This window comes from Crotalus tigris, unplaced genomic scaffold, assembly GCF_016545835.1.
Source record: "Crotalus tigris isolate CLP2741 ecotype Arizona unplaced genomic scaffold, ASM1654583v1 scf7180000018330.590113, whole genome shotgun sequence".
Taxonomy (NCBI): domain Eukaryota; kingdom Metazoa; phylum Chordata; class Lepidosauria; order Squamata; family Viperidae; genus Crotalus; species Crotalus tigris.
Genome location: NW_024096945.1, coordinates 475,381 through 501,821, shown reverse-complemented (window position 1 = coordinate 501,821; position 26,441 = coordinate 475,381). Strand labels below are relative to the sequence as shown.

Here is a 26,441-nt window from a genome sequence, read left to right as displayed (position 1 = left end):
TGCAAGATTCCCCAGCCAGGTGCAACTGGTTAATCCTCAGAAACTCTCACCAATTTCCAAAGCCACAATCCATCACTGCTTCCAAAAGAGCCATTTCTTCTTGAGCAGTCCAGGTAGGATCCAGGACAGGGAAGTTCGAGGTCTGCAGTGGGAAGCAAGTATCAAAAGAAATCATTTTGATTTGCAATTGTGTAGGCTGATGAAATCCCACGAACCTTTCTGGAAAAGCCCCACAGACAGGAATTTTACTTGCATGTCCACTAAATATGGGTGTCAGGGTAGAAAGAAAGAAAGAGAAAGAGAGAGAGAGAGAAAAGAGAAAGGAAGAGAGAGAGAGAAAAAAGAGAGAAAGAATAAGAGAGAAAGGGAGAGAGAGAGAAAGAGAAGAGAAAGAAAGAAAAAAGAAAGAGTAAGAGAGAAAGAAAGAAAGAGAGAGAGAGAGAGAGACAGACAGACAGACAGACAGACAGACAAAGACAGAGAAATGAGACAGGTTTATTTCCTGGCAATAACTCCTTGAATTCCAACCTCTTTCAGGCAGCTATCGGGTTGCTGTCAATTTCTTATAGGCAAGAAATTGTATTTGGGTTTTATTTCTGTAAGCAGCCCAGAGTCACCATGAGTGAATTGGGCAATCATATACATTTTCTTAATTAATTAATTAATTAATTAACCTAAAAGCCTAAACATAAGTTGTCATCTGACGTTGGAGTTCTATTTGCAGAAACTATCCCCCTTATTCCCACAAAGATGAAGCCTGGAATTCCAAACATTACAACACAGAGAAAAGAACTTTTAATCTATTTCACACATTTTCTCACAAAGTTTCATTTTTAAATGGAGAGATCAAGAAGTGCATGTTCAGTTGTGAGACAGGCCCTATGCTAGCCCAAAGATATAATATTTTCAAATGATGTCCAGCGCCATAGGTGACAAAAAATTAAAAAATGAAAAAACACTTACATCATTTTAATGCCCCAAAACTCATGAGATGGTCATGAGAACTTGTGACACTTATCTTCCTCACAAGGTTTTGATTCTTCACACACACACATACACACACACACACGTGTGGTGTGTCTTGTGCATGCATATAAGACCTCCTTATTCTCTCTATATACACTTACACACAGTTTTACAACTGTGTTGAATAGTGACCATTTACAAATATGAGAGTGATACATAGTAATAAAAATCATTTTACAACCAATGTCTGCATTTATTGTACCACAACAAAAGCTTCAGTGGGAAACTGATTAAAGATCCGGTCAGTTTCAGGAAGAAGCTGTGATCCTGGGAGACTTCTAATCAAGCAATTAAGCTCCCAGAGCTGAGTTTGTTAACTTGCCCATGGCACAGCAATCTCCCCATCGTGCCAGGGAGCAAAAAGGTGGGGGGGGGCGGAAGGGGTCAGGCACAGAGCACTCTAGGAGAGAGAACTTAATCTGAATTACAGGGGAGTAATTTCCTTATCTCTCTTTCTGTTCACTTAGCAACCATTTCAGTAAACAACCGAGTCTTCAGAACCAACTGCAGCTACTAAATCAGGACCCCCCCCCCACACACACACACACCTATATGAAAAGGATTTTTTTTTAATCTCATGCCTTTAATTTTATGGCTCTTACTCTCCTCCTGCATTTAGATCAATGGTGGTTATCCCCAAAGGTCAAACAATCATGGATATATATATATATTCATAGTACTTTTTAAAACATTTAAAGAAATAAAAATCAAGATATAACATTGACTGATGTTCTAGTGCAGGGGTCTTCAAACTTGGCCCTTTTATGACTTGTGGACTTCAACTCCCAGAATTCCTCAGCCAGGCACTCGTGTTCTGGGAGTTGAAGTCCACAAGTCATAAAAGGACCAAGTTTGAAGACCCCTATTCTAGTGAGAACAGGAGGGTGATTACAACTTCTATAGCAGGGGTCTTCAAACTTGGCCACTTTAAGACTTGTGGACTTCAACTCCTAGAATTCCTCAGCCAGTGGACTTCAACTCCTAGAATTCCTCTGGCTGAGGAATTCTGGGAGTTGAAGTCCACAAGTCATAAAATGGCCAAGTTTGAAGACCCCTCTTCTACAGGGTTTCTGAAATCCTGTCCAACAGAAGGAATTGGATGGTTTCCTCTCACCTAAACTAGACTCCTAAAATGAAGAAAGACCAGGAGATGGAATGTTGGTTCAGCTGTAGGGCTTAAAGATTTCTCAAAGATATTGTGAAGTTTAATTCTGTATTTTCTCTTGCCACTTCCTGCTCTACACAACCTTAAAAAAATTAATATGCAGCCATATATACAAATGAGAATATTAAGTGCAAAGTTCAATGTGCTTATAATGAAATTCTTGAGTGATTTGCTTTGATATGATTGATATAATTTTAAGATAATAACCACAAGTGTACGAATACAAGTACAAGAGGCTAAACCTATGAAGAACAATTGCAGGAACTGGGGATTCCTAGTCTAGTGAAAAGAAGGACTGGGGTGACATGATGGCAGTGTTTCAATATCTCAGGGGCTGCCACAAAGAAGAGGGAGCCAACCTATTCTCCAAAGCAGAACGAGAAGCAACGGATGGAAACTAATCAAGAAGAGAAGCAACCTAGAACTAAGCAGAAATTTCCTGACAGTGAAAATAACCACTGGAATAATAGGGTCTTCTACTTGAGCAGATGGTTAGACTAGAAGACCGGCAAGGTCCCTTCCCATTCTGTTATTCTGTTAAGTTTCTTTATATTCAATTTAGTTTTGAATTTGTTCCAGTGGGAAGGGGTGGATTTCATTTTTGCTCATACCCGCAGGTATAGAGTTGAGAGTTGAAGTTCACAAGTCATAAAAGGGCCAATTTGAAGACCCCTGCTTTAAGCCAATTGCCAGGAGACTGTGAGTTCTAGTCCTGTCTTAGACATGAAAGCCACCTCACAGGGTTGCTGTTATGGGGAAAATAGGAGAAGAAAGGAGCACTAAGTATACCCATATTTGCCCATGGTGCCCTAAAAAAAAATCTGATAATGAGCTTTACAATGTCCATTGCTGACTAACAGATTTAACATGCAGAATAGTTCAAATGAACCCTTTTGTCACTGAGGCACACTGCTACTTGCATGCTGACATTTTAAGAGTTCCAGCAGCACCCCACAGGAATTTTAACTAATTATGCCACACAAAGTAAACATTACTCAAGCTGTAATTATTGTTAGTTATGAAGCCTTGTTATAAAATGTAACAAAGAATTTCTTGCTAATTTAGCTGTGGGCCAGCTAATCCTGGAGGGAACAGGGCATGAGCGATTAAAAGAAAGCACGACTTGCTTTAGGAGTGTTAATGGATTGGAAAATGTTAATTGTTCTGCATGACAAATTATTAACAAAGGTATTTTCTGATTCAAACTCTGTGTGAACAAAAGCATTACATAAGTAACATTTCGTTCAGATTCTCCCAACTGGACACATCAACTGGGGGTTGTGGAAATTGGTTGAAATCAACATTATCTGGAGTCCACCCAGTTGGAAAAAAACCCAGGTTTATTACAGGTTTATTATCATCTAAGACTGTTGTGGACAACCTATATTTTCCCAGCTTTTTCTTGGTGGTTCTTGCTAAATTAAACTACTGAAATTCAGTTATAAACTATCAAATTAAGAAGCATGTGTTTTTTTCCTTCTGGGAAAACAAAGCACAGGAAATTAGTTGAAGGCTTCTGAGGTCCATTTTATTTGAGAACTCTCAAAAATAATTTTTATTTTGTTAAATTTATTTGCCGCGTATCCCACCATGGGGCTACCTTAAGTGGCCGCATCCGGCCCCCGGGCCTTGTGTTTGACATGTCTGGCCTTAGGCATGAAACCTGGCTGGGTGACTTTAAGCCAGGGGTGTTCAAACTTGGCCCTTTTATGATTTGTGGACTTCAACTCCCAGAATTCCTCAGCCAGGCGTGCCTGGCTGAGGAATTCTGAGAGTTGAAGTTCACAAGTCATAAAAGGGCCAATTTGAAGACCCCTGCTTTAAGCCAATTGCCAGGAGACTGTGAGTTCTAGTCCTGTCTTAGACATGAAAGCCACCTCACAGGGTTGCTGTTATGGGGAAAATAGGAGAAGAAAGGAGCACTAAGTATAACCTTCAGTTATTAGTAAACGAATATAGGCAGAATAAAAATCTAATAAAAAGATAGATGACAACAACTGATAAAAGCAAGACAGATTAATTAGAACTGTATATTTACCATTATTTCATAGGAGTGGTCATTTTGATGCTTCTTATATTCAAATCCTCTTGTGAAGCACTGGAAAACAAGGTTAATTTTTTATTCCATTCTTGATACAAGGAGTTTTGAGGAGTCACAAAATACGGGGTCCCTGCCTCCCTTTCCCATTTCCCAACACCATTTCATCACAAGCAAAAAAGTGTTCTGTCTCTGTTGTTATTTACAGAAACCTTTCCAGCAAACATTTTCCTTTTGTTAGCGTTGTTTCATAAAAACAGGCACCCAGAATAAAGCTTGGGGGAAGATGGGGAGGGGGCAACCCCTCTCCCTTTCAAAACAGGTGAATATGATCAATGCCCCAAATTGACAAGGAGCCTCTTTTGGAAGAAAGAAGAGAATTCTTGTCTGTTCTAGCTTGCTCAGTCCAAAGATGTGAACCAAATCAGCCCCAGTGGCCAAGAGATTGTCCTTGCATTCTCTCCTCTCTCCCTGTAAATATAATTTACCTGCAAGCACAGCAAAAAAGGAGGCGGGCCGCATTCTGCACACTTGATGTACGGTTCTGCAAGGTAAGAGGAACATCCTCGGCATGGTGGCTTGTCAAAAGGGTCATCTGTGAAAGAGCAAAACTAATATGCATTTTAAAAATAAACAGTGGGCTTCTTTTAGCAAATTTCTTCCTTCTGCATGAGCAGAACATTGGGTTTGTACATATTTGAAACCTGGATGCTGACTGAGGATCAATCATCGCTATAAGAAACACAGCCAAAGTTCTGCAATCTCTTATTTCATAATCATATATACTCGGAATTTAATATACAGGTAGTCCTCGAATAATAATAATAATAATAATAATAATAATAATAATAATAATAATAATAATAGCAGCAGCAGCAGAGGCATCACCCTGCCAACAAAAGTGTGTATAGTCAAGGCCATGGTTTTCCCAGTTGCAATGTATGGTTGTGAAAGTTGGACCATAAGAAAGGTTGAGCGCCAAAAAATTGAGGCCTTTGAACTATGGTGCTGGAGAAGACTCCTGCGAGTCCCCTGGACTGCAAGGCATTCAAACTGGTCAGTCCTAGAGATCAACCCCGACTGCTCTTTAGAAGGCCAGATCCTGAAGTTGAAACTCAAATACTTTGGCCACCTAATGAGAAGGAAGGACTCACTGGAGAAGAGCCTGATGCTGGGAAAGATTGAGGGCAATAGAAGAAGGGGACAACAGAGAATGAGGTGGGAATGTTGATTAACAGTGGGTCTGTTTGTCAATCAAGCATCTTTACTGCCATCTAGAGGTTACACAAATCTTTGCAGACCAACCACTGCAAAGTTGTTTTACTGGGGAAGAAAAGAAATATAAACAGATAGTTCTTCACTTATCACCACAATTGGGACCAGAACCTATGTCAGTAAGTGAGGCAATGAACTCTGTTAATTTCAGATCTGCGGATGCTGAGTGAATCATTGGGGTGCTTAAGGGAATCCTGAGGTCATTAAGTGAATCTGGCTTCCCCCATTGATTTTGCTTGTTGGAAGCTGGTATGAAAGCTTGGTAAAGGATGATCATGTGACCCCAGGATGCTGCAACCCTTATAAATACATGCTGGTTGCCAAGTGCCCAAATTCTGATCACATGACAATGGGAGTGCTGCAAAAGTCATAAGTGTGAGGACCAGTCACAAGTCACCTTTTTCAGCATCATCATAACTTCAAAGGTTGCTAAAGAAAAGGTTGTAAGCTGAGGACCATCTCTAAAGGTTAAACTTCCTACGGTATTATAATTCTGATAAAAATGGGGACTCTCTGGTAGCTATTTATGAATAGCTTATTTCAGTGGTGGCGAACCTATGGCACGGGTGCCAGAGGCGGCACTCAGAGCCCTCTCTGTGGGCATGCATGCCATTGCCCGAGTCCTAGGCCTTCAGCTGGGTTTTATAAAACCTTTTCACTTTAGGCCTCCACCACCATGTGCAAAAAAAAAAAAAAAAAAAGGTTCAATCAATCAGTCAATTTCAACTTCTTGCGGGGAAAAAAAAAAGATCTTGCAAAGTTGGAATTGATTGATTGAACTTTTTAGTCCCACCCCAGTCTTCCGTTACCACCGCAGCCATGCCTACCCAATGGGTCACACCCACCTGGCACACGACGATGCATAAGTGGGTTTTGGTTGCAGTTTGGGGACTCAGTCTCTAAAAGGTTCGCCATCACTGGCTTATTTGAATCAACTGCTATCTAAAAATGCACTCCATCTTTAGACAGCATGTTTAAATAAACTTCATTTCCACTCTGTATGATTTATAATAATGTTCTACATGCCACCTGATAAACTGGAAATGAGTTTGATAAAGCTTAAGAACAACCCTCCTTATGTTGCTATTGGGATTAATGTTTGTAGTATTTCCAGCCGGCATGCCTTTGGTTTATATTGTAATAAAATATTTTTAGTTGTTAACATGCCGTAATACTCTTGGCTGATTTTGCTACAACAGATTATTTGCACTATTTAAGAGATTCATTCATATATTTTCTTTATTCAGTTTTAAGGCATTTTTTTTTAAAGTAAGAATTTGCAAGTTCTAAGTCGTTCAATCTTGGCAACTTTCAGATTTGTGGGCATCAACTCCTGGCTGGGGAACTCTGGGAGTTGAAGTCCACAGGTCTTAAAGGTTGCCAAGGTTGGACACCCCTATTCTAAGTTGTCTGACTTTTGCCTTTTTTCACAGGAAGCAGAAGAGCAGATCTATCTCAGTGGTGTATAAAAAAGTTGGCAAATGCTTTTGAATCACAAAACTATAGAATTGGAAGAGACATCACTGAGGGCTAGTCCAACTGTCTGAAATCTGCTGTATAATTATTCCATTATTAAGAGGAGGCTATTTGGCCTCTTAAAACTTCCAGAGACAGTGAACTCACAATCTCCACTATTTGGATTATTCCATAACGTTAAGAACATTGTGCCTCATATATGAAGCATTTTTCTGTCTTCACCAACCCAGAGTCTAATGCTAAATTTAACCTATTTTACAAAGGTTAAATAACATTCTTCCTTCTAAAAAATGTTATTATTATTTTTTTTTTGCAATTCCAGAGTTAACATTACTTACTACTAAATGAAGCCAGGTGATCCATGAACCTTTCTAAGATGCAATGGTAATTGCCTTCTTTTGAATGATGCTTTATGGATATTCAGCCACTGCAAAAAGAGGAAAAAAAACACATCTAGCAATTTTTAAGCGCTGAGAACTTTCCCGAGTTCCTCTCCATTAGATTCAGGTGAAACAAACTCTACCTAACTCTGACCTTATAAATTCTAATTTTTCAAAGTGAATCATTGTATAGTATGATGGGTAACTTTCTGTAGTTTCAAAAACAAATAGGATTCAAGGGAACTGGCTGCACAGAGTAAAAAGGAATTCATTTTACTGGTTAGCAAGTGGATTAATTTGAGTACAGGTAATCCTTACTTAATGACCACTCATTTAGCAATGGTTTAAACTTATTATTGGTGCCAATACTCATCACCTGTACTTGTAGCTGCAATTATTGCATCTCCATGGTCATATGATCCAGGCACCGGGCAAACGTCTCACAGTTACAACACTGTAGCATCCTGCAGTCACATGATCTCCATTTGCAACCTCTGTTGCTAGCTTCCAGCAAGCAAAGTCAATGAGGAAGGTGGCAGAAGATCACAAATGGCAACCAAATGATTATCACACTTAACCCTGGTGCAGAAGTTGCTTAATGACACCCATCGGAAATGCCAGAACTGCTGTCATTTAGTCACACGGTCATGTGATGTTACACTTTACATCTGCGTCACTTAGTGACATAAGGACTGTAATTCGGACAAGAATTTTAAGTGAGGACTACCTGTACTTTGATGGAATCACAAAATGTATGGAGAAATTTTAAGATGTGTATATACTGATAGAAAGTTAGAATAGGTGATGTAGTGAGTTGCAAAGAAAGATTACGGATAGTCGTTGAATATGACTAGTCACTTAGCAGCTATTTGAAATTATGACAGACTCCCCCAGAACTACTTATGGGTCCAGTTTCAAAGTTCAAAGTTGCCTCCCCTCTGGGCACTTGACAACTGGCCCTCATGCAGGACCATTTGCAGCATCCCATGATCATAGGACTATTTTTGGCATTTTTGCCAGAAACACCCATTAGCTAAAATGGTTTTGTTTAACAACTGGGAAACCACTTAACCACCACCACAAAAAAGGTCATAAAGTCAGATTGATCATGTAGCAATCTGCTTAATGACCACAACTTATAATCAACTTACAAACTCAAATACTTTGGCCACCTAATGAGAATGAAGGACTCACTGGAGAAGGGTCTAATGCTGGGAAAGATTGAGGGCAACAGAAGAAGGGGACGACATGGCGGGAATGAGATGGCTGGATGGAGTCATTGAAGCAGTAAGCGTGAGCTTCAATGGACTCCAGAAGATGGTAGAGGACAGGAAGACCTGGAGGAACGTTGTCCATGGGGTCGTGATGGGTCGGACACGACTTCGCAATTAACAACAACAATTACAATTACAATTTTTGGCTCATTTACAGTCATCAGTCAAGGACTTCCTGCATTTGCTAAAATAAGCAAAAATAGCTTCATTCAAGAATGTTTTTCCACCCAGTTACGAGGAAATATGAATTGGATACATCACAAGAAACATAATCTTGTGGTTAAGGCAGCAGACGAGACAGCAAGAGACAGTGAACTAAGTCTTGTCTTAGCCATGAAAACCAACCGGATGACTTTGGGCCTGTCGCTCTCTCTTAGCCCAGCCCACCACACAGGGTGGTTGTGGGGAAAATAGGAGGATGAAGATGTGTTGGATACGTTTGCTGCCTTGAGTTATTTGTAGAAATAATAAAGGCAGGATATAAATAGATAAATTTATAAAAGAAATTTGAGTGTGTTGGGAATGGAGTAGTTAAGAAGTGTGTGATGGAAAACAAGGATTGGAGACACAATGAAGAAGTGCTGAATGAGCGTGGATTGAACACAAAAGTGCACAAACAAGACAGAATGAACAAGAATTGCCTCACTAAATTAATACAGTAGTCCTCAACTTACAACCATTTGTTTAGTGACCATTCAAAGTTGAAAAAAAGTGAAAAAAAGTGATTTATGACCATTTTTCACACTTACAACTGATGGAGCATCCCCATGGTCATGCGATCAAATTTGGCAACTAGTTTCTATTTATGACGGTTGCAGCGTCCCGGGGTCACGTGACCCACTTTTGCAACCTTCGGACAAGCAAAGTTAATGGGAAAGCCAGATTCACATAACAACCCTGTTGTTAACAACTGCAATGATTACTTAACAACTGTGGCAAGAAAAGTCATAAAATGAGGCAAAATTCATTTAAGAAATGTCTGACTTAGCAACATAAATTTTGGGCTCAATTGTAGTCGTAATTTGAGGACTATCTGCACCTGAAGGAAGAATGGACAGGAAAGGGAAAACTCTGAAAATCAGAGTTGCTGAAGACGATATTCCAAAGACAGGAGTGAGAACAAAAAGCAACCGTATAAAGCAGGGGTCTTCAAACTTGGCCCTTTTATGACTTGTGGACTTCAACTCCTAGAATTCTTTAGACAGGCACGCTGGTTGTGGAATACTGGGAGTTGAAGTCCACAAGTCATAAAAGGACGATGTTTGAAGACCCCCTGGTATAAAGTGTTGCATGGATGTATGTGGAATTCCCCAGCCAGCATGTGTGGGCTTCAACTCCCAAAATTCCCTAGCCAACATATTGGCTAGAGAACTCTGGGAGTTGAAGTCCATGCATCTTAAAATTGCTGATGTTGAGAAACACTGCTTTACATCCCTATAAAGTCTCCCCTAAACAAGCTCAACTCTTGGGGGATTCATGAACTGTTCATACATGTAGTTTTCTTGGAAAGTACACCAAAGTAGTTTGGCCCTTTCTTCTTAGGCATTTTTTTAACTTTCCAGCCTGCGGGGAAAAAAAATCTCCCATGCAAAGAAGACTGATAGGGTTTCATCTGGAACTGGAGCTGCTGCCCCCTAGAGGGCGACAACCGCTACATCGCACCCTGACCATCTCAACCGCTCCTTTCCTCCCTCCCTCTCGAGATCGCTGCTTACGTCAGCGCCACGCGCCCCCTCGTCCAATAAGCGGGAGCCGGCGCACGCGCAGACCCCGCCCGCGTGGTTCCTCACGGCACGCGCTTCCCCGCTTTTGCTGCCCACCCCCCCTTTCCCCCCACCCGCGCGCATGCCCTCTTTCAGGCTCTTCTTTCTCCCGCTTCCCCTCCCACCGAAATCACCTCCCCGGCTTATTTATTTTATTGATTTGTTTCTGCCTTCACTCTTTTCGTTCCACCGAAGCCGGCTTTGCTCTGCCTATACCCTCGGCCGGCCTTCCGACGTTCAACGATACCTGCTCCGGACAAACCTCCGGGCGGAAGGTCCTTAATCTTCCTGTCTTTCTTTTCTTTCCCTCCCTGTTGATGCTTTGCCGGCGCGCGCGCACGCGCCTCTTCCCGCTCCCGCTCGAACGTGCTCGGGCCCGATCGGGGGTGGGCGGGGCATCAGGGAGGTCGAGCACGCGGGCACCTCCTTTTCTCCCCCACCGCTCCTGTTGGGCACCGTTGGGCACCGCCCCCTTCCGCTTTCCCGCCTTTTCGGCGCGCGCGCCCGCAGGAATGTTCTTTCGAGGCGGGCACGCGCTCCCCAGGTGGCCGTTTTTGTATGAATGAGCGAGAACGGAGGAAGAGGAAGGCGAGACTATAACTCAAGAGTCGTCAAACTGGGCCCTTTTATGACTTATGGACTTCAACTTCCAGAATTCCTGAGCCAGCGTGCCTGGTTGAGGAATTCTGGGAGTTGAAGTCCACAAGTCAAAAGGTCCAAGTTTGAAGACCTTTGCTATAACTATTTGGATGAGCACGCCAGCCCTCTCTCCCCTCCCGTTAAAAAAATTGGCCATTACTATGGGAAATAAGCCCTCAAATGCGAACTTAATTGGCTCTAAAATGGGTCGTTAGCAGTTAAAATGAACCATTAGCAATTAAAATAGGAAATTAATGACTACAATAATGGCTGTGTGGTTAAATCAAGCGCTTCTCAACCTCAGGCATTTAAGACCTGGGGGACTTCAACTCCCAAAATTCTGGCTGGGGAATTCTGGGAGTTGAAGTCCACACATCTTAAGTTTCTGAGTATCTATGGAGAGTCTCAATCATCCGCCTTGTCCCAAAGGTGCTTTTCAAAAGGCAACTTAATCTGGCTGTTTTTTTTTTTTTTTTTGAAAAGCATCTTTGAGGTAAGTTTCTGAAATTGAAAAACACTGTTTTGGGAGCTCCGTTCAGAGCCTGGCTCCTAGCCTTTTATTATAAGTCACTCACTGAGTCCATTCATTTAGAATGAATCCCAGTATACTTGCCAAATCCTGCTTTACAAGAGTTTCTTCCTCCATTTCTTGCATTGATCGACCCTCGCTTTCTTGCAGGCTTCTTCCTGCATCCATCCTTCCTTCCTTCCCTTTACTTCTTTTCCTTTCTTCCCCCCTCCCTTTATTTTTTTCCTTTCTTCTTTCCATTACCCTCCCTCCATTTTCCCTTCCTTCCTTTACCTCTTCTCCCTTTATTTTCCTTCCTTCCCTTCTTTTTTTCCTTCATCCATTAACCTCCCTCCATTTTTTCCTTCCTTCCCTTTGCCGCCCATCTCGCTGCCAAAGCGACTCTAGGGGAGGTGCGCTACCTTGGGCTGAGACACCCAGGTTCCCCCAGATCACCCCATCATTCCTAATTGCCTGCAGCACGCCCCTTCCAATCGCTATTGCGTTTTTTCCATCAAGAATTAAAACGTGGGCACGCAACAGATAAAAATCCCTCCCATCCGCGTCCGGTCTCTACAAATAGTCCTGCCCGGAACTTTTGTGACGGCTGCGTGTTTTCCCCGGATCGCTTAAGGGAAGGGACGAGCAAGATGGCGGCGGGTGCTGTTGAGCCACGTGGGGAAGCGAAAGTTCTCGGCGCTGAATTGGAAGAAAGCGATACTGGTAAAGCTGGGGAGAGGATTTGCAACTGGTTAGCTGTCTAATGGGTAGCCGATGGGAGAAGAGGCAGCGGCAGTTGTGGAGAAAGACAAAAAAGGGTTTCTGCTTAAAAAGCGACGGACAAATTAAAATCGTCTCCTGTATTTATAACGGAAAGTGTAGGATACAGGGGTCCCTGTTGGGGGTATCTGGTTAATATCGCCGCCTTTCCCAGCTCATTAGATCTGGTGTCTGTAGCTTTTTCCATTTCTCAGCCTCCCACATGATTATGGGTCACTCGCTTTTCTTGGGTTGCCAATAAAAGAGAATATTTGTAGCTCGGTGTTGAAATGAAGGGTCCTTGCTGCCCTCGGAGCTTGGTTGTTTTCTTGCAGACATAAGTGATAGGTACTGATGTTATCTAGTTTGGGTAATTGAAAATTATTCCAGAAAACAAGTAAGCTCAGAGAGCACCAAGGAGCCTTCATTTTCTTGGATTGATTTATTTCTTTGCTCGATATTAATTGCCGCTAGAAAAGAATATTTGTAGCTCAGAGTTGAATTGTGGGGACTTTGGTGCTCTCTGAGCTTGGTTATTTGCTTGCAGATGTTTCATTTTCTAACTAGGTAACATCAGTACTAGCAATGTTATCTACCAATGAAATGTCTGCAAGAAAACAACCAAGCTCAGAGCACCACGGATCTCACGATATTAATTGCTTCACAAAAGGCAGTCTTATTGCCCCTCCAAACCTTACACTAATGAAGTTTCCTCATAAGGTAACAGAATTGAGAGTTTATGTTGGTGTGGAGCCTTGGTGACCATACAAAATTTCCCCCTGGAGGATCTGTTTTCAACTTGATCCTTCAGGTGTTATAACTGTTCACTTATAGCACTGTAACTCAGTCTACCTTCCTGGCTGCTGGTCATCCTATTCTCTTTCCTTCCACCTTTCCCAGCATTAGATCCTTCCCCAGAGAGCTGGGTCTTTGATCTTATATCCAAAGTAGGATCATTTGAGCCTGTGCATCTTGAGTGAGAATTCTGGGTTGATTTGTTTGATGATTCATTGGTTTGTTTTCTTGGCTATCTTACTGTCAATACTCTATCCTGCTTCAGGGTCCAACATTCACTTTCATAGTGTTCACAGGGAATACTGTTCTTATATTATTGTGATCTTTGTAGATATAGCATGTGATCACATACCACAGCATCTGAATATTTTTTCCAAGGCCTTCATGGCTGCTCTTGACAAGGGCTAGTCCATTGCATATTTGTTGACTGCTTGTTCCTTTATTATTGTTAATGGGTAATCCTAAAAGGAAGAAATCTACCTTTTCATTGTCAATCCTAAAACTGGTTGTTGTACCTTTGTCATTAGATTGGTTGTCTTTATATTTGATTTTGGGAGGAAAGATTTCCATTTTTGGGCTATCAAGTAACCAAATTAGCATAGCACAGCTAATTGAAGTTTCTTCTTCCAATTTTTTTTCTTCATATCTTCTTTCAATCCAAATTCCCTTAATATATATTCAGACTGTTGAATAAATAGGGTGCTCTACGCTCCTAATCCTTAGACCAGCGGTGGCGAGCCTATGGCATGCGTGCCAGAGGCGGCACTCGGAGCCCTCTCTGTGGACACACGTGCCGTTGCCCCAGCCTTGCCTCCCCTGCGACCCCCTCCTCACCAGCAGTCCCCCTGGAGGAGAGTTGCCTCCGAGCATGGCCCACACACAGCAGCGCAGCCAAGGACATGGCAGCCAGGCAGCATAGACAAGACTCTGCCCTCACGCCCCATCGCGCCCAGTTGATGCTGCGGGGCATGGACAGAGGGCGTGGCTGCCATGGCGCTGCTGGGCGGTCTGCGGCAGGCCCTGGAGGCGTGAATGGCCTTGCGGGCAGGCGGGTGGGGGCAGGGCAGGGGGTAGAGCAGGGCGGGGCCAGTTTTTGGGCACTTGGTTTCTAAAAGGTTCGCCACTACTGCCTTAGACAGTTCGGAAAGATCAATAGTATCAAAATCCGTCTGAGATGAAGCAGATGTAGATGGATTATACTACCCCATCTTGGTCCTGTGCAAAATGCACGTTCTCATTGTTTCCTTGAAATGAAACCCGCTCCCCTTGTTCTTGTAGGCTATTAGTTAAAAACAGTGATGGAGATTTGACTTGAATTAAGTTACAAAAAATTAGATAAAGTATTTTGCTTATAGATATGGTGCAAGTAACAACGATATTCTGTTTCTTTTAGGATCTGAGTGGAGTTCAGGGGTTCCAGAAGATAGCTTTTCAAGTGATGATGGAGAGCAGGGTGATGAAGTTGATGATACACCTAAGACCCCAGATACACCTAAAGATGCAGCAGAATCCAAAGAAGCAGGAAACGCTGGATGGGCTGAAGCCATGGCCAAAGTGCTTAACAAAAAGGTTTCTAGCGATAAGCCCACTATCCTGTTGAAAAACAAGGAGCAGGATGTAGAGCGAAGAAAAGAAAAAGAAGAAAGATTGGAGCAGAGGAAGAAGGTAGGGGAAGCATATTACTGCTAGCATTCAAGAGATGCACAATGGTTGAGATATGGATCATCCTCGGCGTATGATCACAATTGGGATCAGAATGTCCTCTGCCAAGCAAGGCGGTTTTTGAGTAACTTCCACCCGATTTTACTTTTTTGCCATCGTCGTTAAGCGAATCACTGCATTTGTTAATCACATGGGTGTTAAGCAAATTCAGCTTCCCCCATTGATTTTGCTTGTCAGAAGCTGGCTGGGAAGATTGCAAATGGTGATCACATGGCCTGAGACCAGCCATGTAACTACATGCTGGTTGCCAACTGCCCTAATTTTCATCACAAAACCATTGGGATTCTGCAATGGTCATAAGTGCAAGGACAGATTGTAAGTCACTTTTTTTCAGTGCCATTGTAACTTTGAACAGTCACTAAATGAATGGTTGTTAACTCAAAGATTCCCTGTGAAATCACAAAACCCTAATTTTGGCAAGTTATCTATTGTTAACTAATTCTGTCTAGAGCAGGGATAGGCAACCTTGGCTCTTTTATGATTCGTGGACTTCAACTCCCAGAATCCCTGAGCCAGCTATGCTGAGGAGAAAGGGAGAGGTTGCCATGCTGAGCTGGAATTCTGGGAGTTGAAGTCCACGAGTCATAAAAGAGCCAAGGTTGCCTACCCTGATCTAGAGATTCTTGGATACACGGGCAGCCATATAAATTGGACTAATAAATAAATGTAAAGCTGTTGTTAAATGTATAAAATGAATGTTTTAATTCTGTTTTTGGGAACAGAGAAACATATTACGTCCTGCTACCAGGCATAGGATATTACATAATTTCTACCTCTCTGCCCCTTGGAGGAGGAGCACATTTATATTACTTTCATAGTGTATATCCTGTGTGATAAACATTTTCAGTTTCACTGCCATTAAGGGGCAGGTAACACGTGAAATGTAATTTTTAAAAATACAAAACAAAATGAAAGGTAAAATCACACATAGCCAGAGAAAATAAATGCATTCCCCCAAAAAACGGGGGCTCAACAAAGCCTGTAGAATGTTCAGGTTTTCAAAGCTATCATGCCCCAAAAGTATATGAATATAATCTTTGTTTTGCCCTATGGTTTAGAGTAGGGGTCCCCAACCTCCCGGTCCATGGACTGGCACCGGGCCAGAAACTGGGCCGCATGCTAGAAAGTGGGCCGCGCAAACAAGTGAAGCCCTTTTCATGGGATGCAGGCAGTACATGAAACCACGCCCCCTCTGGTCCGCGGAAAAACCTCTCTCCTCAGAACTGGTCCCTGGTGCCCAAAAGGTTGGGGTCCTGTGGTTTAGAAGGAAGCCTTTTCATGGCTTCTCCCCATTGAGACAGTTCTTAAATAAGGATTTAAAGACCAGTAGTAGTAACCCTGTGACCGTAGTTACATTTCTGGAGGGTATTTTATGAAAAAAATTGGGCACTTTTGACTTCCTTCTAGCTATTTTATAGAAACTCAAGGAGTTTTTTTGTTTATCTTCTCAGCACTAAGCCAAAATTGTTTCAGAGTTAACAGCAGACATATCTAGTAAACCATACTACTATCCATCAAGTCCAGGGGTGGGGAATCTTGGCTCTTTTATGACTTGTGGACTTCAACTCCCAGAATTCCTGAGCCAGCACGGCTCAGCATGGAAACCTCTCCCTTTCTCAGCATGGCTGGCTCAGGAATTCTGGGAGTTGAAGTCCACGAGTCATAAAAGAGACAAGGTTGCCTACCCCTGGTCTAAACCTTGAAGCTTTTCCTCTCTTATTAATAATAGCATAATAAATGGAGTTACTAGTTGCTAAATAAGCTGTATACAGGACACAGTGTAAATCAGTGTTTCTCAATCTTGGCAGCTTTAAAATGTGTGCACCTCAACTCCCAGAATTCCCTAGGCAGAAACCCAATGAACCCCCCACCCCCCTGGCAACAACAACTAATCCATTGATGGGCTCCGTATCAGCCTGGGATCATCAGGCCAGCTGACCAAACCATATCTTCAGAGCCTTTTAAAAACACATAGGATGGGGGCCAATCCTATCTCTACAGGGATGATGCTCCAAAGAGAGGAAGCCACTATGCAGAAGGGCTGTCTTGGTCCTTTCAGATGGGCCTCCTTAAGAGAGAGAACCCGTAGCATTCTTTGCCTCCCTACTCTGGTAGGTCAAGTAGACACAACTGGGAAAAAGACAGTCTTTCAAATAACCTGGCCTTAAGCCATGTAGGGCTTTAAACATGTCAGCCAGGACCTTGAATTGGAGCCAGAAGCCAATCAGCAACCAGGGCAGCTCCCATAAGAGAGATGACGTGTGTGCAAATCTAGAGTTGCACAAAACCGTGTGGGCTTCCACATTTTGAACTAACTGAAGCTTCTGGATACTTTTGAAGAATACTTTTTTAATTTTTCAATTGAAGGGAAGCAAATGTATCCTTCCTGAGGGTGTGTGTGTGTGTAATTCTTCTCTGTGTCTTCCCTAAAGTTGCTCTTTAGTGTGGAAGAGTGAGTATCAGTAATCGTAACGCCAGTGTTCTCCTGTAGCAGATAATAGCTTGGAGGGCATTTTCACACCAACCTTTAACTAGAAAGGGTTGATTCTTCCTTCAGTGCTTTCTATTAAATGGCTAATTCTTCCCTGTGTTTGTAACCCAGCTGAATAAAAAGCGAGAATGGGAAATGCTGTGCCGAGTGAAGCCAAATGTTGTCAAAGACAGAGAAGTTGAGAGAAACCTTCAGAGGATTGCCACAAGGTAAAAATGAACGTTTGGGCTTTGGAAAGATTTTAGATTTAGATTTAATAAAAATGTAGCCTTTATTACTTTTATAAATAACTCAAGGCAGTGATCATAACTAAGATTCCTTCTTCCTCCTACTTTCCTCACAACCACCACCCTGTGAGGTGGGTTGGGCTGTGACAGAGGGACTGGCCCAAAGTCACTGAGCCAGCTTTCATCCCTAAGGCGGGACGAGAACTCTCAGGCACTTTGTGATTGGCCCAAAGTCATCTGCTGGCCTCCATGCCTAAGGTGGGACTAAAACTCACAGTCTCCTGGTGATTGGCCCAAAGTCACTAAGCCGGCTTTCATGCCTAAAGTGGGATTAGAACTCACAGTCTCCTGGTTTCTAGCCTGGTACCTTAACCACTACAGCAAAGCAAAACAAAAAGCTTTGCAGGGTGATCTGCCTCTGATCAAATCAAATTCTTGGCTGATTTGAGTGACTTGAATGATTTATATATGTGTCTGTCTCATAAAATGTCAGCAAAAGAGTTCAGAAGTCTTATAACAAAAACATAAAATGTGGTTTAGACTGTAATGTATTAAGTCAGGGTTCCCCAATTTTTCCGGGTTGGTGGCCTGGAGGGGATGGTTTTGTGGGAGGGACAGACCCGTGCATGCGTGCACGAGCACCTGTTGCTTGCACAAGTGGGGTCGAAAGCCCCTGTGACTCACGCAAGTGAAGCCCCAAGCACTTGTGCACGTGAGGCCCCTAGTGCCCATGACACTCATGCAAGTGAGGCCGTGAGCCCCCACGACACTTGTGCAAGTGGTGCCCCGAATGTCCACGATGCTCGCAGGAGTGGGGCTGCATGTGTGCACACCAACCAGACACTCATGCAACCTGGTTGCGAATAGGCCATGGACCGCTAGTGGGCCGTGGCCCATAGGTTGGGAACCTCTGTATTAAGTAACTAAGCTGGATTTCTTTGACTTTTGAATAAGCTTGGCAAGTGGGAAAAAAAATATTTCTGATATCCTAACCCTACAGTTAGTCCTTTATTTACAACCACTTGTTTGATGACTATTCAAAGTTACTAGCCCGTCACAACATCCCCATGGTTACGTGATCAAAATTCAGGCACTTGGCAACTGGCATAAATATATAACAGATGCAGGGATCGTGTGATCTCCATTTGTGACTGTCTGGCAAGCCGAGTCAATGGGGGAGGGGAGCTGGATTCTCTTAACAATAATTAATAATTAATAACAAAAAAGGACCTGAAATTGGTATGACTCACTTAAGTGCTTTCCTTAGCAATTGAAATTCTGGTCCCAATTGTGGTCATAAATTGAAGACCAGCTATAATTATGCTTCCTTGTTGAAGCTGTGTCAGGGGGGGCCATAAACCTTGCTTCTGGCTGCCTAATTTAATTTTTAATTTCCAGGGGTGTGGTTCAGTTGTTCAATGCAGTCCGGAAGCACCAAACCAATGTGGATGAGAAGATAAAAAAAGCAGGCAGTTCTGAGAGGAAACGAGCTAAATTGATCTCCTCGGTTTCCAAGAGAGATTTCATCAACGTCCTCCGAGGAATGGATGGAAAAGAAATGGAACAAAATCCTGCTAGGAAGTCATCAAACAGCAGTCAGGTAAGCGATGTTCAGTCATTTTTTTTTCAGTGCTATCATAACTTCGAACAGTTCCTAAACAAATGATTCTAAGTCAAAGATACTCCGTAAATGAATTTGAAAGGAATAGGAATATTCTTTATTGGTCAGATGTGATTGGACAAGGAATTGTCTCCAGTGCATAAGCTCTCAGTGTACATACAAACAACTAAGCGATAAGGTCATAAATCATAAGATACAATCATAAATAAGATTACATACAACAAGTGATAAATCATAAGATACCAATAGGAGAAGGTAGTAGGAAAGATGAGAAGATGAGAAGGATAATAGCAATACAGCCCTACTACATGGGTAAATACCTTTAGGCATAAGACAGCGCTATGGGAATGCGATGTTTAGTAGAGTGATGGCATGGAGGAAAAACTGTCTTTGTGTCCAGTTGTTTTGGTATGCAATACTCTTTTTATTATTATTATTATTATTAAAAGTTTTATAAAAAATTTTACACAATATATCCCAAATCCCTCCCACCCCTCCCCCACTTCCCAGAGCTGGTTACAGGGTTACAAATAAACAAACATAATCTAATTAACATTACCCAACTAAACTATCAAACAATCCATAACATACTTTAACTCCTTTTTAAGATAGATATTAACAAATTAAAAACAAAAATAAAATATAATTAAACCATAATACTAAAAATAATACAAATTCAACCATATTAAACTATTAATAATAATCTAAAATTTACTCATAAGCAAGACAATACTTTTCAATCTCATATTTCTTTTGAATATAATCAATCCATCTTCTCCAAACTGAAATATATTTTTCTTGTGAATGGTCCTTTAAATAAGCGGAGATTTTTGCCATTTCTGCTAAATTGGACACCTTAAGTATCCATTCTTCCATAGCAGGCAAAATATTTTTCTTCCAATATTGCCCCACCAGTAGTCTTGCAGCTGTTATATGTATGCAATACTCTTGTGGTGGCAGCCTGAGGGAGAACTGGAAACAGTTTATGTCCAGGATGCAAGGGGGATCTGTAGATATTTTCTCAGCCATCTTTCTGGCTTGTGCAGTATACAGGCCTTGATGTATCTGAGATGGAGAGGGTAGCAATAGTTGATAGTGTTCTCCTCTCAAACCGACAGCAGAACACATTCAGGTGTTAATTGCTGGTGGTAAATAGGAGCCGTGGTGGCACAGTGGTTAGAATGCAGTGTTGCAGGCTAACTCACAGTTCACTGCCAGGAGTTCAATTCTGACTGGCTCAAGATTGACTCAGTCTTCCATCCTTCCAAGATTGATAAAATGAGGACCCAGATTGTTGGGGGCAAGATGGTGACTCTGTAAACTGCTTAGAGAGGGCTGTAAAGCACTGTGACGTGGTATATAAGTCTAAGTGTTATTGCTATTGCTAAATTCTTCTTTGAGCAGGATAAGATAATGCTAATCTTGAAGAAAGCAACAGTCTTCTCTAGTCTCTCAATTCAGGCATGCAGGATGCTACCATCCTACCTCCAACTTTCCATTTCAGTTATCGTCTGCTGAACTTTCCTCTACTTTCCATTCCCAAATTCTCAGGAGAAGTCGAAATCCGAAGAAGCTCCAGCATGGAGTATATTGCGAGACGATTACATGATGGGAGCCTCGATGAAGGACTGGGATAAAGAAAGTGAAGAGGAGAACAATGCTGGAGAAGGCAGCAGCATCAAGCAGGAGAGTGGAAGTGATTCAGATCGATAATATTCAGAGTCATCCAGAAATCCAAGGGTATTTTTGACACATTTTGGAGGGATTGGGCTTTAAAGGACGCCTTTTTATACACAGCCCACCTTAAAGAACATGAAACTTGGGCAGCCGATAAATTTAAATAAATAACAGTAATTTTCACAATGGATTAGCTGACTGTCCTGTGACTCTGTAACAATATTTGATCAACTTGGCCAATCCAAATGCCGTTGCATAGTTATGAATACTTTGTAAAGTACCTGGAGTCTTAAACTGGAGTGGGTTATACATATGTCTATATGCTGTACCTTTGTAGTCAGGAAAGGGATGGGTTTTGAAGTGGAAACTAGATGGATGGTCCCATCAGGCACCCATCATTAAATCAGTCATTTCACTTTGCAGGTTTATTTGAAGTTTCACTGACTTAAACGTCTTTGTTTATATATTGATTTTGTAAAAGTCCGAGATCATAAGATTGTGCTGAGGGTTGGTCTGTAATGGCTCAGTCACACCTGCCTGGCACCAGTTAAAAGCAAAGAATCCCTTCTACTTCAGTTAGCACAATGAAGCAAGTTGTTGTTTCTTACTTAGAAACAGGTAAAATAGACTACTTCTGTAATGGGAGAAAATGTGTATTTATCCTTTTCCCCTTATTTATAAAAGCAGCTGTGAAGTGTTCGTTTTCATTAAATCGATTTCAAATCTGAGAAACCTAGGGAGAAAACTTTCATTTGTGGTTTCAGTGGAAAACAGGTTTTGAGGAAACGTGCAGATTTAGGGAAGAAATTCTACGATTCCTGTTTATTCATTTCACAGACTTAAAGCAGCCATTTGGCATTTCAGGAGAAAGGTATAACTAACCGAAAAGTTCTTTGTTATATATACTGTATATTTTGTCTTCTTTTTTGTGTATACAAGTAATCCTCGACTTACCGTATTTTTCCACCTATAAGACGCACCCTCTAAGACGCTCTGGCATGCGAGTTTCTGTTTCGAGCGCCGAACAGCTAAGCTGGCAAATCTGGAAATTCGGCCGGCCGACAATCTTGCCCCCTCCCATTAGTGGCAAGCCCACAGGGGCTTGACACCTGCACCAGGCAGCATGGCAACCCACACAGGCATGCCCTGGGCTACCAAGGTTACCCTTATTTTCCCGTGTATAAGACGCACCTGATTTTTGAACAGGGTGTTTGCAGGGAAAAAATAGCATCTTATACACAGAACAATACGGTAAAGATCGTAAATGAGCCTGCCAATTACAGTCGGAGGTTGTGATGGTTGTAAAGCTGGTCATCATTAGACTCATTTCTACAATGTTTTTGTGGTCGTCATTAAGTGAACACTGCAGTTGTCAAGTGAGCCCAGTGTTCACAAGGTGGCAAATGGGCCTATTGCTGGAAACCAGAAATAAAAAACCGGTTTCTGGCAAAACCATTGTAAATTACAATCATATGACTGTGGGACACCGCAAATGGCTGTAAATGTGGGCCAGTTGTTGAGCAACCAAAATAACAATCATGTGACTAACTTTGAACAGTCACTAAGCAACCAGCTATAAGTCAAAGGCTACCTGAATATACATATAACTTGAAAGAATAATATATTGCTACATCAGGAGCAATAATTGCTATTCCTGAACTTTGTATATATATATATTTTAACTAGTCAGTCCCTAAAATTTGGCTTCTTACCATAGTTCCCATAAATATAACATTACAGTAAACATAGTTAATATTTCCTCTAAGCTGTGTCAGTCAAATATGGAAGTAGATGTGGCCTTTCAAGCTTCAATCCTATATTGCCATATTAATATCTAGAGGCAGAGCATAATGTACGAATGAAAAAAAATGCAAGCATTTGCTGTCTTTAATGCAAAATTCATATCTTGAGCACATGGTTGTAGAACTGGACCCGGATTTTGTCTTTTATAAAAAACTGAGCAGAGAAAGAAACAACGTGAAATGTTTGTGTATTGTACAGTACAGGTAATCCCCGAGTTGCAAGCGTTTCCTTAGCGAAAGTTCACAGTTACGTGATAAGTACCCCCTAGTGTTTATGAAGAAACTCCTGAAATTACGAACGTTGCCGCACCACGAACGACCGCAGTGGCACTACAACATTCACTCTGGCTATTTCTCCCCCCCCCCCCCGGGTCTCCCTAGGCACCAGGCCTTGGATACTCATCTTGCGAAGATCGAGGTCCTTCGCTTTCTTGGCTGCTCCAGGCCTTTGATTTGTTCGCAGAGAGTGGAGACCTAAAATAACACAAGATCGTGCAACATCAGTGGCGCTAGATCTCACACTACTGATCTCACGGTACTTTAGTTTAGGCCTCTGTTTGCTGCAACAGAGAATGGAACCGAAGCCGGGGTGTGCTTCTATGTGTGCCTCTGAAGGCCCAATCTGGGCCTCGGAGGCCTCCTCCTGGCCACTGCCACCCGCAAATGAGGCCGGGGGATGCTTCCGCGTGCCTCCAAAGGCCTGATCCGGATGTCAGAGGGCTTTTCCAGGCTGCTGCGCCCAGAAATGAAGCTGGGCGATGTTTCTGTGTGTGCCCTTGAAGGCCCGGTTTGGGCCTCGGAGGCCGCCCCCTGGCCACTACCACCCGGAAATGAGGCCAGAGGATGCTTTCGCGTGCCTCCAAAGGTCCGATTTGGGCGTCAGAGGGCTTTTCCAGGACTTCTGGAAGTGGCTTCCACACACTTCCGCAGGTCTGTTCTGGGCGTCCGAGGCCCAGAATGGAGGCCATGGGCGGTGGCCACATGCTTCCAAACATCTGTTCTGAGCCTCCAAGGCCTCCCTCTGCTCTTGCCGGGAGCAAAGAAACAGAATGGAAAGGAGACAGATCTTCACAAAATAAGTGACCTGGGAACATGAGGTATCTCATTGGGGGAGCTGTTTGGGTGGTTTGAAGCAGGTCACTAGGCTCTCCCATGGCCTTCTCCACCCTGAGATACCTCATGTTTACTTAACCCGCGCATTTGTCCACGCATTAAATTAGTGAACGCCTGGGTGAAAATGGAGTGATTTGCGTTCAAGGTACGCGATTCACTCCTACGAATCCTCGAGTTACGAATGGAATGAGCATTATTTCTCTCTAAAAATCAATTCCTGACACATTTTTGTGTCAGATTAAAAGTTAAGGGGAAATGGTAAAACGTTTACAATGTTGTGATTATTACAAAATTTTTAACTGTTTTTGTCCCTTTTCTATGTTTAACCTTGTGATGTAATCTGCCTAGAGTTACCTTGCTATTTGGGGCTGCAAATAAATACATGAGATGAAATGTTAAAAGTTATTAAATGTTGATACATACGATAAAAAGTTTTATCTTCTTATCTGATGTTTGGCCTGCTTCAGTGGAAAAACTCCTAGATTGTATTGTGTTAAAATGGGGTTGATGGACTCTCCTCCTGCTGTTGTAATGTTTTTTTATTTGTTTTTTGTTTTTTCAGCAGTTAGCAGTTATTTTGTTTGGAGAAAGAACTGAGCGATTTTCAATAAGGGCAACCCCTACCCCAAAACTTGAAGAAAACATTAAAATAACTGAGGAAAAAAAAAACATCCAGCCTTTGACTCACTCCCTAAAAGAGATTGTTTGACTCTCCCTCAGTGGCCTTCATATGTCATAGACTTTTAATAAGATCTCATTTGATTTGTCCTTAATTAATTCCAATGCTTTATCTGGATTAGACAGTTGAGAGAAAAATAGAATAATAAAAGTTTATTCAGGCCAGATTTTGGTGGCCTTTTTAAAGGGAAGATGTTGTTAAACTTACATTTTACTCCTGAATACAGAGTTTGGTGGGGGGGGGTTTTTCCTAGTTCTGAGTAGGACATCTATCTATCTGTCGACCTAATTTAAATTTGAATGACTAATTCCTTCCTTGTAATGTTGGAAAAACAACCTTTCACATGAGGCTCTTCTGATGGAAGAAACATTTCCACATGTATTGATTTTTTTTAAAAAAAAATATTAAACTCATAATGCCATGTTGCCATGTCTCATTTTTTCTTCATGTTCTAAAACAATGTAACGATGCTAAGAAAAAGACTCAGGCATGTCTTGAGCAGAGGTTTGAAGCTGCATGACACATCTTCACACAGCTTCTCAAACTCTTGAGTTTATTGTTTTTTATATACTTTTTACATACATAGGCTTTATCATTAACTGCTGACATTTTACATTTAGAAGTTTAACCTTTAGTTGTTGACATAAAGTAATTGAAAAATTCCTTCATATAAGCAATTATTTTCTAGTAATACATTATCTGTTGAAAGCAGGTAAAAACAAATACAGGTAAATTAGAAAAGGAGAAAGAACTGATAAAGACAAGAGGTAAAGACAGGAAGAGATAAGGGGGAACTTAAAGCATATTATTTATTTAGGTGGGTAAGATATTAAGTCAAAAGGGGGTGATCTTTTGGCTGCTTCCTTGGGACAAAGGGTATCAAAAGGTTATGAGGTTTGTGGGGGGCAATGCATGGCAGTTTGCTGCACGTGCAAATTCCTCCACAAAACAATGCTTTTTTTGTTAGTCCAGAATATAGTGTTGCTGAGCTTTTGGTGCATGGCCTACACTACAGTAACTCCTGCTGTTGTATGCTTGTGTGTGAGAGAGGGAGAGAGAAACCCCATTTATTCTCAACAAGTAAAAATGTGAGAAAGGATTATTTTGTCCTCACTTAGACAAAACCCATCTTACTTCTGGCAAATCATAGTAGTATGCCAAATGTTTTGAATTAAAAACAATATGAACTCAAAATGGTTTCATCTACCCGCTCTGTTCTGAATTGAAAACATTTTGAGCTTAAAACGGGGTATTTCCAACTTTATTGGAAATGATCCAATGGTGGTTTTTTGACCAAGGAAAAATTTCTGTTTGGAACACTGTAAAGAGGATTGATTCATGAGCTAGCCAAGACTTCATCAGAGCAGAAACTTGTGCTTAACAACCAGATGGAATTTGGCATCTGCTGCAGTAATTGTGGCAAACAATCATGATTTCAAGTCTGTCAGCAAAGTTTCTTTGAACAACTTACTTTCTCTAAAAAAAAAACCCCATGTTTCTACACCCTTGATTCAGTATTCATCATTCAGCGGTAACAGAAGACAGAATTAACAACATTCCCTAGAACAGTGGTTCTCAACCTGTGGGTCGGGACCCCATTTGGGGTCGAACAACCATTTCATGTCCGCCATTTTCCCCCCCTTTTCTTTGGCCACGCCCCTGGCACCCGATGATGTATAAGTGGTTGGGGGTCGCCACAACATGGGGAACTGTATTATGGGGTCGCGGCATTAGAAAGGTTGAGAACCACTGCCCTAGAACTTATTTATTTTAAAAAGAAATTATAAAGCTGCCTATCTTCTAATCTAACCAATTCTGGGCAGCTCCCAATTCAAAGTTAAAACGACGTATAAAATCATATTAAACAGATGAAAACATTAAAAACGGCAAAAACCTGGTGCCAAGTCAAACTTGTGCAGTTGTCCAATCTTATCCCAGCACTTGTGGGGAAGAACCAGATCTTCAAAGCTTTACAGAAGGATAAGAACTTGGGGGAAGGGGGGGGCAGAGT

The 26,441-nt window shown here is 41.9% G+C and overlaps 2 protein-coding genes across 5 annotated transcripts in view; one reads left to right on the top strand and one right to left on the bottom strand.

The window, feature by feature from the left end:
* The window catches only part of TADA2A (transcriptional adaptor 2A), a 53,986-nt gene extending 43,174 nt beyond the window's left edge, over positions 1 to 10,812 (bottom strand). The window contains exons 1-5 of one of the 4 annotated variants that reach the window (XM_039350420.1): positions 10,645 to 10,812; positions 7,319 to 7,407; positions 4,718 to 4,824; positions 4,230 to 4,289; positions 51 to 142 (exon numbers count right to left, since the gene is read on the bottom strand). In XM_039350420.1, coding sequence (XP_039206354.1) covers positions 51 to 142; positions 4,230 to 4,289; positions 4,718 to 4,824; positions 7,319 to 7,343 — 284 coding nt within the window. In that variant the 5' untranslated portion in view covers positions 7,344 to 7,407; positions 10,645 to 10,812. Of the gene's footprint in view, positions 1 to 50; positions 143 to 4,229; positions 4,290 to 4,717; positions 4,841 to 7,318; positions 7,408 to 10,644 lie in introns of all 4 variants that reach the window. The other 3 variants (XM_039350422.1, XM_039350421.1, XM_039350423.1) reach the window with 3 other exon arrangements.
* A 1,308-nt stretch (positions 10,813 to 12,120) lies between these two features.
* RRP15 (ribosomal RNA processing 15 homolog) lies at positions 12,121 to 24,855 on the top strand. The gene is made up of 5 exons (XM_039350419.1): positions 12,121 to 12,267; positions 14,492 to 14,763; positions 17,423 to 17,520; positions 18,937 to 19,138; positions 20,711 to 24,855. Exons 1-5 carry the CDS (start codon positions 12,195 to 12,197, stop codon positions 20,870 to 20,872), a joined length of 807 nt encoding a protein of 268 aa, XP_039206353.1. The 5' UTR covers positions 12,121 to 12,194; the 3' UTR covers positions 20,873 to 24,855.
* Positions 24,856 to 26,441: the final 1,586 nt, after the last annotated feature.

Excerpts from the sequence above, each read along its gene's own strand:
- RRP15 (XM_039350419.1), top strand. The coding sequence starts at position 12,195 with ATGGCGGCGGGTGCTGTTGAGCCACGTGGGGAAGCGAAAGTTCTCGGC. Across the intron at positions 12,268-14,491 it reads ATTGGAAGAAAGCGATACTG|GATCTGAGTGGAGTTCAGGG; the intron begins GTAAAGCTGGGG and ends TGTTTCTTTTAG. Across the intron at positions 17,521-18,936 it reads CTTCAGAGGATTGCCACAAG|GGGTGTGGTTCAGTTGTTCA; the intron begins GTAAAAATGAAC and ends TTTAATTTCCAG.